General features: G+C 41.4%; 1 protein-coding gene across 1 annotated transcript in view; it reads left to right on the top strand.

Annotated features, from left to right (window-relative positions):
* Positions 1-13,308, top strand: part of gabrb3 (gamma-aminobutyric acid type A receptor subunit beta3) — a 383,905-nt gene that overhangs the window by 332,682 nt on the left and 37,915 nt on the right. Inside the window, exon 7 of the mRNA XM_072264245.1 lies at positions 12,745-12,897. Coding sequence (XP_072120346.1) covers positions 12,745-12,897 — 153 coding nt within the window. The remainder of the gene's footprint in view (positions 1-12,744; positions 12,898-13,308) is intronic.

Genomic DNA, 13,308 nt, shown 5'->3' on the forward strand with positions numbered 1-13,308 from the left:
ATTGTATATCAAGCAATAGTAAATCAAGGCAACTGGATTTGTTGTGTTGTCTAGAAGAAGTTTCGCCACTTGTCCGAGAGGCTTCTTCAGTTCTGATCCATGGTGGGTAGTTTTTCAGCTTATAAACTCTGTGAGTTGTTTAAAGGTATAGCAATTACATGAGGGTTGTTAAGAGTCATAGAGGTAATGAGAGAGTTACTGGTGTTACCTTTGCATGAATCGAGGCATGAACTGTTGTGGAGACGTCAGGGTAGAGATGTTAGGACTGCATTGTAAGTAGCTAATAGGTGGTGTCATACTTCACCCCCCTCTGTTCAGGGATGGGTTTTCCAGTTTGACAAAGATTTCTTTTTTAACCCCTCTTTCAAACCATCTGTCCTCCTTGTCCAGAATGTGCACATTATTATCATCAAAGAAGTGTCCCTTGTCCTTTAGGTTAAGTTAAACTAAGTAAAGATAGCTGAGCAACACACACAAGGAGGAACTCAGTAGGTCCTGACCCAGATCTGGGCCGTACCCTCCAAATATCCTGAACTGCCGCTTGGTTTTCTTTTGCACTACCATACTTCCCATTTTTCTATGTTCTATTTATGATTTATAATTTAAAATTTTAATATTTACTAATTTTAACTATTTTTAATATCTTTAATATTTAATATTTGTAATCCAGGGAGTGTGAAGCGCAGAATCAAATATCGCTGTGATGATTGTATGTTCTAGTACCAATTCTTTGGTGACAATAAAGTATAAAGTAAAGTAAAGTCAAGTCAGGCAGCATCTATAGAGGGAAATAAAGAGGTGACATTTCTGGCTGAGATGCTTCATCAGGTCAATTGTTGATTTCCCTCCATAGATGTCAGCAGACCTGCTGAGCCCCTCCAGCATTGCTCAAGATGTCTTGCATCTGATAGCTGACCTGCACTTGCTTTTCCGCTCAAGGTTAAATGAATAGGGTTTGCATTCCTTGTATCGGCTAATCGTGGCAAAGAGCTTTGGGGTCAGAAGCGATGTGCTTTTGTGCTCCCCTGCTGGACTTGGTGCTGAGTCCAGTAACGGGGTCACTGGCATCCAAATTCCAGCTCCTGCTGAAGGATTGGACAGGGTGTAGTGTGAGAGGAGAAATCTTGCAGTTTCTTATAGAATCACAGGCTAAAGCTAATAATGATCTGACTCTTTAGCTTCCAGATTCAGATTCATTTATTTATCAGATGTACATTGAGACATACAGTGAACTGCACCGTTTGCATTAGCAACCAACACAACCCAAGGGCCTGCTAGGGGGCAGCCCGCAAATGTCTCCACACATTCCGGCGCCAAGATAACGTGTCCAACATGCTCAGAAGAACACAACAAAACACAAAACGAGCAACAAAACACACAACTAGCAACAAAACAACAACAAAGCAAGTCACTTTCCTCTCTACCACCCATGCACACACAGTGACAGACCTCCAACACCACAACTGGCCGACAAGCATCTCGCCTCCAGTGGACATTCAGAGCAGGAGTCGGACAGACAGTTCCTTGAATGCAGTGCCCTGTTCAATAAGATCATGGATGATTTACTTCAGGTGAAATATTTAAGAGGAACCTGAGGGGGGAACTCCTTCACTCAGAGGGCGATGCTAGTCTGGAACAAGCTTACAGTTGAAGTGATAGATGCAGGTTGAAGTGTTGCATGTAAGGGGTTTGGATAGGTAGATAGATGAGAGGGGTATGCAGGGCTATGCTCCAGATGCAAGTAGATGGGACCAGACAAGCCAAAGGGCCTGTTTCTGTGCTCTGGTGATATGTGACTTTAAGACTTAATTGTATCCCAAAGTCTGCATCCACAACGAGTCTTGGCTTATCAAGAATCAGCCTTCAAAGACTGTTTTATCAACGCTTGAGGAAGTGTGCAAAAGACTCATAAACTTCTGAAAGAAATAAAAAAATCACCTCAGTTCTGCTATTACTAGATGACCCCTTATTTTTTGAAAAGTAAACACAAAATACTCTGCAGATGCTGGAGTCAAAGCAACACGCACAACACAGTGGAGGAACTCAGCAGGTAGGGCAGCATCTGTGGAAACAAACAGTCAGTGTTTCAGGCTGAGACCCTTCGGCCTGACGAAGACTGTTCGTTTCCACAGATGCTGCCCTACCTGCTGAGTTCCTCCAGCATGTAGTGCGTGTTATTTTGTGAAGAGGGATCCCTACTTTACTGAGGCCAGGAGGAAACATCCTCTGATGCTAGTTGCTCTACCATCAGACTTTAACCAATATCCGCAAGAGGAAACACTCTGTCCATGTCCACCCTGTCAATACTACTCAAAATATTTAATATCACGGCATGCAGTTAAACTCGTAATTATTATTACTGGGACAGAATTTTAAAGTGATTGTAGGTAAAGTGGAGAAGGGACATCAGGTGAGTGGAACATACTGCCAAGGCTGGTGATGGAGGCAGATACAATAGGGACATTTAAGAGACTCTTAAATCGGCAAATAGATGAAAGATAAATGGAAAGCTATGTGAGAGGGAAGGGTTAGATTGATCTTAGAGTAGGTTAAAAGGTCAGCACAACATCATGGGCTGAAGGGCCTGAACTGTGCTCTATATTCTAAATCTATATGCACATTCAAAGTAATTTAGATTAAATTGGATGAGATTATATTTATTGCCACCTACATTTTTAATTTTTGGGGTCTTTTATCTAACTTATCCCACCACATCTCAATATCCACACCAAAAAACAATCTAATTGATCAGAGCACCATGTTTTAAAAGCCACTTTCTTAAAACAAAATATGTAGTTGGAGACTTAAAACATATTAGCTAAATGGAGTCTTATTGGTGTGAACAAATACAAAAGGATATTTTTCAGTAGGTTGTCAGGATTTTTAAAAATAAAAATAGCTAAAGCTCTAAGAATTTGCTGCACATCCACTGATTTCAGAAAGACAAAGTCATTTGATTTTCAATGTAGTTTGATGATGTTGTGTTAAAAGTCTTTGCTAATTTTAAGGTAGTTTGAGTATCAATATGATGATATCTATGCTGGGATCTGGTTTCTATACACTGGAGTTTGCCTGCATCAGCTATGGCAATAATTAAATGCAGAACAATGCACTTCAAATTATCGAGTTTGATTGTACTTTCCTCAGTCAAATGATTAAAATCTTGATTAAATTCTGCTAATATATTTACGTTTAATGAAGCACAAAGAATTGGCACACTTTTACCTCACGCTAGGTTTTGTTCAACTATTTATGTTGCCTAATGCATGCGCTGCAAAAGCATTTTACCCTGCATCATCCATGTCAAGTTCATTACCCTTTATATTCCTGCCACTGATGTAATGAATGGCTCTACCATCAGTCTTCAACCAACATTGCCTTGCAGTGGGGTATTCTCTTGCAAAACTTCTCAGTCCACCTACTATTCCTTTTTCACTCCCAGCTTCAAATGGCTCCCCAGTCTAATTGGACACTTCAGTTGTTTCCCAACACCTGGATGTTAATTGGGAATAAAGGACCATAAACAGGCTACTTGTCCTCTCCCAGAGGTTCTCCTCCTTCTGAGGCTGTTCTTAACTATCAATTGATCTTAGGCTGACCCTTCATAATCAAGAATAATATGCTCCATTCAGTTTTGTGGGCTGTGTGGTGGTTAGCAAGAGTAATGTGACAAGCAGAAGGTGACTGATAGATCTGTAGATTGTAATCTTTAATCTGGGACATTGTGTATGGACTGGATGTTCTCATCATCATCTTGAATATTCCTTGAGCAACATACACAAAATGTTGGAGGAACTCAGCAGGTTAGGCAGCATCTATGAAGAGGAATAAATAGTCCATGTTTCAGGCCAAGACCCTTGAGTCTCAGCCTGAAACATAAGAGCATAATACCATAAAATATAGGAGATGAATTAGGCCATTTGGCCCATTGAGTCTGCTCAGCCAGTTTTTCATGGCTGATCCAATTTCCCTCTCAACTTCATTCTTCTACCTTCTCCCCATCTCTATCTTTCATACCCTGACTAATCAAGAACCTATCAACCTCTGCCTCCAAAACACCCAATGACCTGGCCTCCACAGACACCCGTGGTAATGAATTCCACATATTCACCACTCTGTGGCTGAAGAAATCCCTCCTCATCTCCTCTGTAAATAGACATCCCTCTATTCTGAGGCTGTGCCTTCTAGTCCTAGGTTCTCCCACTTTGGGAAACATCCTCTTCACATCCACTCTATATAGGCCTTTCAACATTCGATAGGTTTCACTGAGAAACCACTTATTCTTCTAAATTCCAGCGAGTACAGTCCCAGAGCCTTCAATCGCTGCTCATACAATACACCTTTCATTCCTGGAATCATTCTTGTGAACCTCCTCTGAACCCACTCCAATGTCAGCATATCTTTTCTTAGCTAAGAGCCGCAAGAGTACTCACATTACTCCAAGTGAGGCCTCACCAGTATCTTTAAAGCTTGAGCATTATATCCTTTCCTTTATATTCTAGTCCTCTCAAAGTGAATGATAACACTGCATTTGCCTTCCTCACCACTGACTCAATCTGCAAATTAACCTTTAGCAAATCCTGCACAAGGACACAAGGACTCTCTAGTCCCTTTCCACCTCTTATTTCTGAAATTTCTGCCCGTTTAGAAAATAGTCCACATTTTATTCTTTCTACCAAAGTGCATGACCATACACTCACCGGCACTGTATTCCATTTGCAATTTCTTTGCTCACTTTCCTAATCTGTCTAAGTCCTTCTGCAGCCTCTCTGTTTCTCAACGCTACCTGCCCCTCCACGTACCTTCGTATCATCCGCAGACTTGGCCACAAAGCTATCAATTCTATCATCCAAATCATTGACATACAACATAAAGCAGAGCAGTCCCAACACCGATGCCCATGGAACACGGCTAGTCACTGGCAGCCAACTAGAAAAGGCTCCCTTTATTCCTACTCCTTGCCTCCTGCCAATCCTCTATCCATGCTAGTATCTTTCCTCTAATATCATGGGCTCTTATCATGTTGGGCAACCTCATGCGTGGCACCTTGTCAAAGGCTTACTGAAAATCTAACTACACAACATCTACTGATTCTTCTTTGTCTATACTGCTTGTTATTTCCTCAAAGAATTCCTACAGATTTGTCAGGCAAGATTTCCCCCGAAGGAAACCATGCTGACTGGGCTATTGTATTATGGGCCTCCAAGTACCCTGAGTCCTCATCCTTAACAATCAACTCCAACATCTTCCCAATCACTGTAGTCAAGCTAACTGGCCTACAATTTCCTTTCTTCTGCCTCCATCCCTTCTTAAAGAGTGAATTGATACCGGCAATTTTCCAGTCCTCCGGAACCATTGCAGAAACTAGTGACTCGTGAAGATCAATGCCAAGCCACCACCCTTTTCAGAATCCTGGGGTGTATTCTATCTGGTCCAGACAAGGTGACTTATTTACCTCAGACCTTTCAGCTGCCCAAGCACCTTCTCAGTAATAGCAATTGCACTTACTTTTGCCTTCGGACAGTGTCAAACTTCCAGCATATTGCTAATATATTCCAAAATGAAGACAGATACAAAATACCTAATTTGTTAATCCGCCGTTTCTTGTCCCCTATTACTACATCTACAGTGTCATTTTCCAGAGGTCCGACACCTACTCTCACATCTCTTTTAATCTTTATATATCTGGAAATCTTCTGGTATCCAAAAGATTTGATTTAATTGGATAGCTATCTTCATATATCATCTTTTCCCTCCTTTTTTAATTGTCTTCTGTTGGCACATCTCTAACTTCCCACTACTTTTTGCTCTATTATATGCCCTTTTGCTTTTATGTTGTTTTTGACTTCCCTAGTCAGCAACAGCTGAGTTATTCTGCCTTTAGAATACTACCTCTTTTTTGGGATACATCTATCCTGTGCCTTCCAAATCTCTCCCAGAAACTCCAGCCATTGCTGTTCTGCCATCATCCCTGCTAGTGTCCCCTTCCAATCAAATTTGACCAGCTCCTCTTTCATTCCTGATAATTCCCTTCACTCCACTGTCATGCTGATATGCCTGACTTTAGTTTCTCCCTCTCACGTTGCAGGCTGAAGTCTATCATATTATGATCAATGCATTCTAAAGATTTCTTTACGTTAAGCTCCATAATCAAATTCTGTCCATAATCAAAATCATTATCACACTACACCCAATCCAGAATAATCCTTCCTCCAATGGCCTCAGCCACAGGCTGCTCTAAAAAGCCATCTCATAGGCATTCTATAAAGTATCCCTCTTGGCACCCAGCACCAATCTGATTTTCCCAATCTACATGCATGTTGAAATCCTCCATGACTACTGTAACATTGCCCTTTGACTTGCATTTCCTATCTCCTGTTGTAATTTGTGGTCCACATCCAAGCTACTGTTCAGAGACCTGTATATAACTCTCATCAGGGTCTTTTTACCCTTGCAGTTTCTGAACTCTCCCCACAAGGATTCTGCATTTTCTGATCCTATGTCACCTCTTTCTACGGATTTGATTTCATTTTTTATCAACAGAGCCACCCCACCCCCTCTGCCTAGCTGCACTGACTGGTTATTTCTCTCCATAGATGCTGCCTGACCTCCTGAGTTCCTCCAGCATTTTATGTTTGTTGTTTGCTCAAGATTTGCAGCATCTGCAGAACCTCATTTGTTGAATATTCTTCCTTAAATTTGAGCATAAGGTAGTGAGATGCTACATTTCTTCAAGCACTCCATTAACTCTTTTCCTTCATGCTCCCTTGATGGAGACTGAGATGCTCCACTGTTCAAGTAGATTATGGCTGATCCAAATTTTAACCCTGATGGATTACTAATCCTATAATAAAGTAGTATCAATCAGTCCCAATTGTGAAAATGTTAATTGATTTCCAACCCTTTTGCAAAGATTGTATATTTGCATTATGTTTAAAGTATGGAAGACTTCCCTCACATTAAACCTCAACTAAATCATACAGTCATAGAGTACTAAAGCACAGATGCAAGTCAGTCATCCCATCTAGCCCATGCCAGCCTGGTCTTGTCCCATCTTCATGTACCCAGATCATGGCCCTCCAGTTTTCTCTCATCCATGTACGTATCCGAACCTCTCTTACATGTTACAATTGAACCAGAATCTACCACTTCCACTGGCAACTTGTTCCATATTCACACCATCCTCTGAGTGAAGAAGATCCCCTTTAGATTCGCTTTTAATATTTCACTTTTTGCATTAAACCTATGACCTCTAGTTCTAGTCTCAACCAACCTGAGGGGAAGAGGCCTGCATGTATTCACTCCTCTTTATGCCTCATAATTTTGTATACTTCTACAAGATCTCCCCAAATCTCAAGGGTAGTAATCTTGGGATTGCAGCCTGTGCCCCATGACAGAGAGGATAGGAATGGAATGAGGTAGCAGATAAGTGCACGCAGAATTGGAGCAGGGACCAGGGATTCAGATTTCTGGATCATTGGGACCTCTTCTGGGGCAGGTGTGACCTGTACAAAAAGGGCGGGTTGCACTTGAATTCAAGGGGGACCAATATCCTTGTGGGCAAGTTTGCTAGAGCTGTTGGGAGTGGTTTAAAATAATATGGCATGGGGATGGGAACCAGTATGATGGAGCTGGGCATGAGCCAGCAGGTTTACAAGAAGATGATGTAATATTTAATATTAATGTAATCAAGGACAAGCCAGTGTTTGGGTACAACTGCTGACAGAGCAAGGAGTTTAGTTGTACCACAGAGGCACAATTCATAAGGGCGAAGAATGCAGGACTGAAAGTGCTGTATTTAAATGCATGTAGCATTCGGAATAGGGTGGACAAACTCATGAGACTGGTTGGTATGATGTTGTGGGCATCACTGAATCATGGCTGAAAGAAGGCCATAGATAGGAGTTTAACATCAAAAGATATACTTTGTATCAAAAGGACAGGCAGGAAGGCATAGGTAGTGGTGTGGGTCTATTGGTAAGAGATGGAATTACAATCTTTAGGAAGAGATGACATAGGGTCAGAGAATGTTGAATCTTTGTGGGTAGAGTTAAGAAGCTACAATGGTAAAAAACAAATATTATAGGAATCATAAATAGGCCTCTAAATAGTAACCAAGATGTGGGGTTGATTGAGATTGCAAAGAAAGCTGAAAGGACATGTGATATGGGTAATGTTACAATTGTAATGGGGGATTTCAATATGCAAGGGGGATTGGGAAAATCAGGTTGGTGTCAGATTGTAAGAGAGAGAATTTGTTGAATGACTAAGAGATGGCTTTTTAATGCAGTTTGTGTTTGAGCCTACTAGGGGAAAGGCTACCTTACTTTGGGTGTTGTGGAATAACCCAGATCTTATTAGGGAGTTTAACGTAAAGGAATCCTTAGGAGACAGTGATTATAATATGATTGAATTGATACTGCAATTTGAGAGGAAGGAGTATAAGTCACATGTATCGGTATCACAATGGAATAGCCATTACAGAGCCATCAGAGAGGAGCTTTCCCAGGTGGATTGGAGGAGGATACTTGTGGGGATGACGGCAGAGCAGAGGTGGCTGAAGTTTGTAGAAATAGTTTACAAAGTGCAAGATAGATATATCCCACAGAGGAAGTTGTTCTCAAATGGCAGGCTAGGCAGCCATGGCTGGCAGGGGAAGTTAAGGACTGCATAAAAGGCAAGGAAAGTGCATGTAAGGTAGCAAAAGTGAGTGGGACATTGGATGATTGAGAAGCTTTTAAAATCAAGGAAGGCCACTAAAAAAAATATAAGAAAGGAAAATATGAAATATGAGGGAAAACTAGCCAATAATATAAAACAGGATACTAAAAGTTTTTCCAGTTATATAAAGAATAAAAGAGAACTGACAGTTGATACTGGACCACTGGAAAATTATGCTGGTGAGGTAATAATGGGGGACAAAGAAATGGCAGATGAACTTAATTTAAGTACTTTGCTTCAGTCTTTTTTACTGTGGAAGACACTAGCAGTGTGCCAAAGGTCCATGCGTGTCAGTGAGGAGGAGTGAGTGCCATTCGTTGTTACAAAGGAAAAAGAGCTAGGCAAACTCAAAGGTCTTAAGGTGGATAAGCCACCTGAACCAGATGGACTACATCCCAAAGTCCTGTGAGAGGTTGCTGAAGAGATAACGGATGCCTTGGTCATGATCTTTCAAGAATCACTTGATTCTGCATGGTCCCAGAGGACAGGAAGATTGCAAATGTCACTCCACTTTTTAAGAAGGGAGGAAGACAAAAGAGGAAATTATAGGCCAGTTAGCCTGACCTCAGTGGTTGGGAAAGTGTTGGAGTCCATTATTAAGGACGAGGCTAATGATAAATAAGTCAAAGTCAGTACGGTTTCCGTAAAGGGAAATTTTGCCTTGACAAATCTATTAAAATTTTGGAAGAAGTAAGAAGCAGGGTGGACAACGGAGAGGCAGTGGATGTCATTTACTTAGATTTTCAGAAGGCATTTGATAAGGTGCCTCACATGAAGCTGCTTAACAAGATAAAATTCGATGGTGTTACAAGAAATGTAGTAGCACGGATAGAGGAACGGCTGACAGGCAGGAGGCAGCGAGTGGGAATAAAGGGGGCCTTTTTTGGTTTACTGCCAATGACGAGTAGTGTTCCTCAGGGATCAGTATTAAGGACTACTACTTTCTACATTGTTTGTTAATGATTTGGATAATGGAATTGATTGCTTTGTGGCAAAGTTTTTGGATGATATGAAGATAGGTGGAGGGGTAGGTAGTGCTAAGGAAGCAATGCAATTGCAGCGGGACTTAGACAAATTGGAAGAATGGGCAAAAAACTGGCAGATGGAATACGGTGTTGGGAAATGTATGATAATGCGTTTTGGTAAAAGGAACAATAGTGCAGACTATTATCTAAGTGGGGAGAAAATTCAAACATTAGAGGTGCAAAAGGGACTTGGGAGTCCTTGGCAAGTCTCCCAGAAGGTTAAAGAAGGCAAATGCAATGTTGGCATTTATTTCAAGGGGAATAGAATATAAAACAAGGAGATAATGCTGAAGCTTTATAAGACACTAGTCAGGGTGCACTTGGAGTATTGTCAACAGTTTTGGGCTCCTTATCTCAGAAAGGATGTATTGTCATTAGAGAGAGTCCAGGGGCTGTTCACGAGGATGATTCTGGGAATGAAGGGGTTAACATGTGAAGAGCGTCTGGCACCTTTGGGTCCGTACTCACTGGAATTTAGAAGAATGTGAGGGGATCTCATTGAAAACTATGGAATGTTGAAGGGACTAGGTAGGGTGGATTTGGAGAGAATGTTTCCTGTTGTAGGGGTAACCAGAACTAGGGGGCACAGTCTCACAACTGAGGGGTGACTCTTTGGAACAGAAGTAAGGAGAATTTTTTTTTAGCCAAAGAGTGGTGAATCCGTGGAATGTTCTGCCACAGACTGTGGTGGTGGCCAAGTCCATGGGTATATTCAAAACAGAATTTGATAGATTCTGATTGGTCGGTGCATCCAGGGATATGGTGAGAGAGTAGGTGTATTGGTTTGAATGGAACTCGGGATGAAATGGCGGAGTGGACTCGATGGGCTGAATGGCCTAATTCTGCTCCAGGTCCTTATCATCTTATGGTCTTTCTCCTGCACTCCAGGGAATAAAGCATTAACTGATTCAACCTTTCCTATAACTCAGGTCCTCAAGTCCCAGCAACAGCCTTGTAGATTTTCTCCACACTCTTTCATGCTTATTGTTGTCTTTCCTGCAGGTAGGGGTCCAAACTGCACACAGTACTTCAATTCACTAACACCTTATACAATTTTAACATAACATCCTTTCTCCTGTACTGAATGTCTTGAACGTCAATGTGCCAAAAGCCCACTTTACCTGTGATGCTACTTTCAGAGAATTAATGATCTGTTTTTGCAGGTCCCTTTGCTCTTTTATAATTTAACTCTTCCTTATTACAGATTTCCCACAACCAAAAAATGACATCTACTCTTTCATCATCATCATTATGTGGGTTGTTTATAATGTGGGCAATCATTTTCCCGTGACCATGGCAATTGTTTCCGCAGAAGTAGTTTGCCATTGCTTTCTTCTGGGTAGTGTCTTTAGAAGGAGGGTGATTCCAGCAATTATTAATACTGTGGAGAGATTGCCTAGCATCATTGGTTGCATAACCAGACTTGTGATATGCAGTAGCTGATCCTATGGCTTCATGTGACATTGATTGGGGGAGGCTAGGCGGGTGCTACACCTTGCCCAAGGGTGACTTGCAGGGTATCGGTGGGAAGTGCCTTATGCCTCCTTTGACAGAGATGTATATCCACCTCACCAGCCAAACACTATACCCTATCTGCACTGTAGAATCCTGCAATGGTCTGAAATACCAACAGCAGATCACTCCATGATCGTCAGTATTCAACCAAACACATGCCCTATCTATGTAAGCTGTTCTCTCAATTAAACCCCATTTGCAATAATTAGTGCTATCAAAAGAATCGTGTGCAGGTTGGTGCTTAGTTCCTTAATTATTCGTGTTAAATTTGTACCTGAGATTAGAAAATGCTTTCTCTGAGCTGATGGCTTCATCTGTGTTTCTCCCGACACCATCACATTTAGAATTTTAAATAGTGTACTTGGGTAATATCAACAATAAATCAGAGGTTAAAAGCTTATGGACAGATGCATGGACTTCGCTTTTCCCACAATGGCTAATGTTAAAGGATAAAAAAAACAATGAGAGAAAATTTAAAAAGCAAGAATCACTTTCATCATTACTGCAAATTCCTAACAAGTATTATGACTGCATTAAAAAATTAAAAGCACATTATATTAGAAATATTGGACTATTATTTACATATTATAGGAGAGGATGAAGCACCATCCCAGGAGAAAATTCACCCACCAAGATCAGTTTAATACCATTGGCATATGTCATGAAATGTGTTGTTTTGCAGCAGCAGTGCGGTACAATACATAATAAAATCAATAATTGGTGCAAAAGGAGAAGGAAGAAATAGTGTGGTGGTGTAGATGAGTTCATTGTTCATTCAGAAAGCTGATGACAGAGAGGAAGAGGTTGTTCCTAAAATGCTGTGTCTGCCTTCACCCTCCAGTCCGTGCTCCTTGATGGTGGCTGCGTGGTGGGCATCCTTCCTGATGATTACCACCCTTTTTTGTGAATCAGAATCAGAATCAAGTTTAATGTCACCACCATGTGTTGTGAAATTTTGTCAACTTTATGGCTGCAGTGTAATAAAATTCATGATAACTAAATACAGAAAAGGAAAGCGGAGTTACATGAAGTGTCCATGCCGTATGCCATTTAAATGGTTAAGTTAAAACAAGTAGTGCAATAAACAGAAATAAAGAATTAGTGAGGAGTGTTCACGGGTTCAATGTCCATTCAGAAATCGATGGCAAAGGGGAAGAAACTGTTCCTGAATCACCGAGTGCGGGCCTTCAGTCTCTTGTACCTCCTTCCTGATGATAGCAATGAGAAGAGGGTATGTCCTAGGGGAAGGAGGTCCTGAATGATGGATACCATTTTTTTCAGGCGTTCCCTTTTGATGATGCCCCAGATGCTGGGAAGGCTAATGCTCATGATGGAGCTGGCTGAATTTGCAACCTTCTGCAGCTTTTTTGAATCCTGTGCAGTGGCCCCTCCGTACCAGGTGGTCAGACTACTTCAATAGGTGCAGGTGGTCTATGATCAAATTTCTTTTATTAACTGCCGCTTTCCTCCTTTGTTTTTCCAGGTGCATACCCAAGACTTTCACTGAGCTTTAAATTAAAGAGGAACATCGGCTATTTCATTCTCCAAACGTACATGCCGTCCATTCTGATTACAATTCTCTCCTGGGTGTCATTTTGGATCAATTACGATGCTTCAGCTGCAAGAGTTGCTTTGGGTAAGTGCTATCTGGGACAAAGAAAACACAGACCGGCAGAATGAAATATATCTGAAGACATAAGCAGGAGACTTATCAAAATAACAGAAAAGTGACAAGGCCTATCACAGTGTTTTTGTTCTGACACTTGAAATAAGTGTAGGATGGTCACATCTGTGTGAGTTGGCACAGTAGTGTAGAAATTAGCGTATTGGTTTACAAAATTGGCAGGTTCAATTCCCACTGCCGTCTGTAGCGGGTTTGTATGTTATCCCTGTGACACCATGGGCTTCCCCCAGTTACCTCCCACGTTCCATAGACGTAAGAGTTAGGAAATGGTGGGCACACTTGCCAACACTTACTGACCGCCCCCAGCACATCCTTGGACTGTGTTGATTGTTGACACAAACGATACATTTCGCTGCATATTTC

This window comes from Mobula birostris, chromosome 7 (assembly GCF_030028105.1).
Source record: "Mobula birostris isolate sMobBir1 chromosome 7, sMobBir1.hap1, whole genome shotgun sequence".
NCBI classification, from domain to species: domain Eukaryota; kingdom Metazoa; phylum Chordata; class Chondrichthyes; order Myliobatiformes; family Myliobatidae; genus Mobula; species Mobula birostris.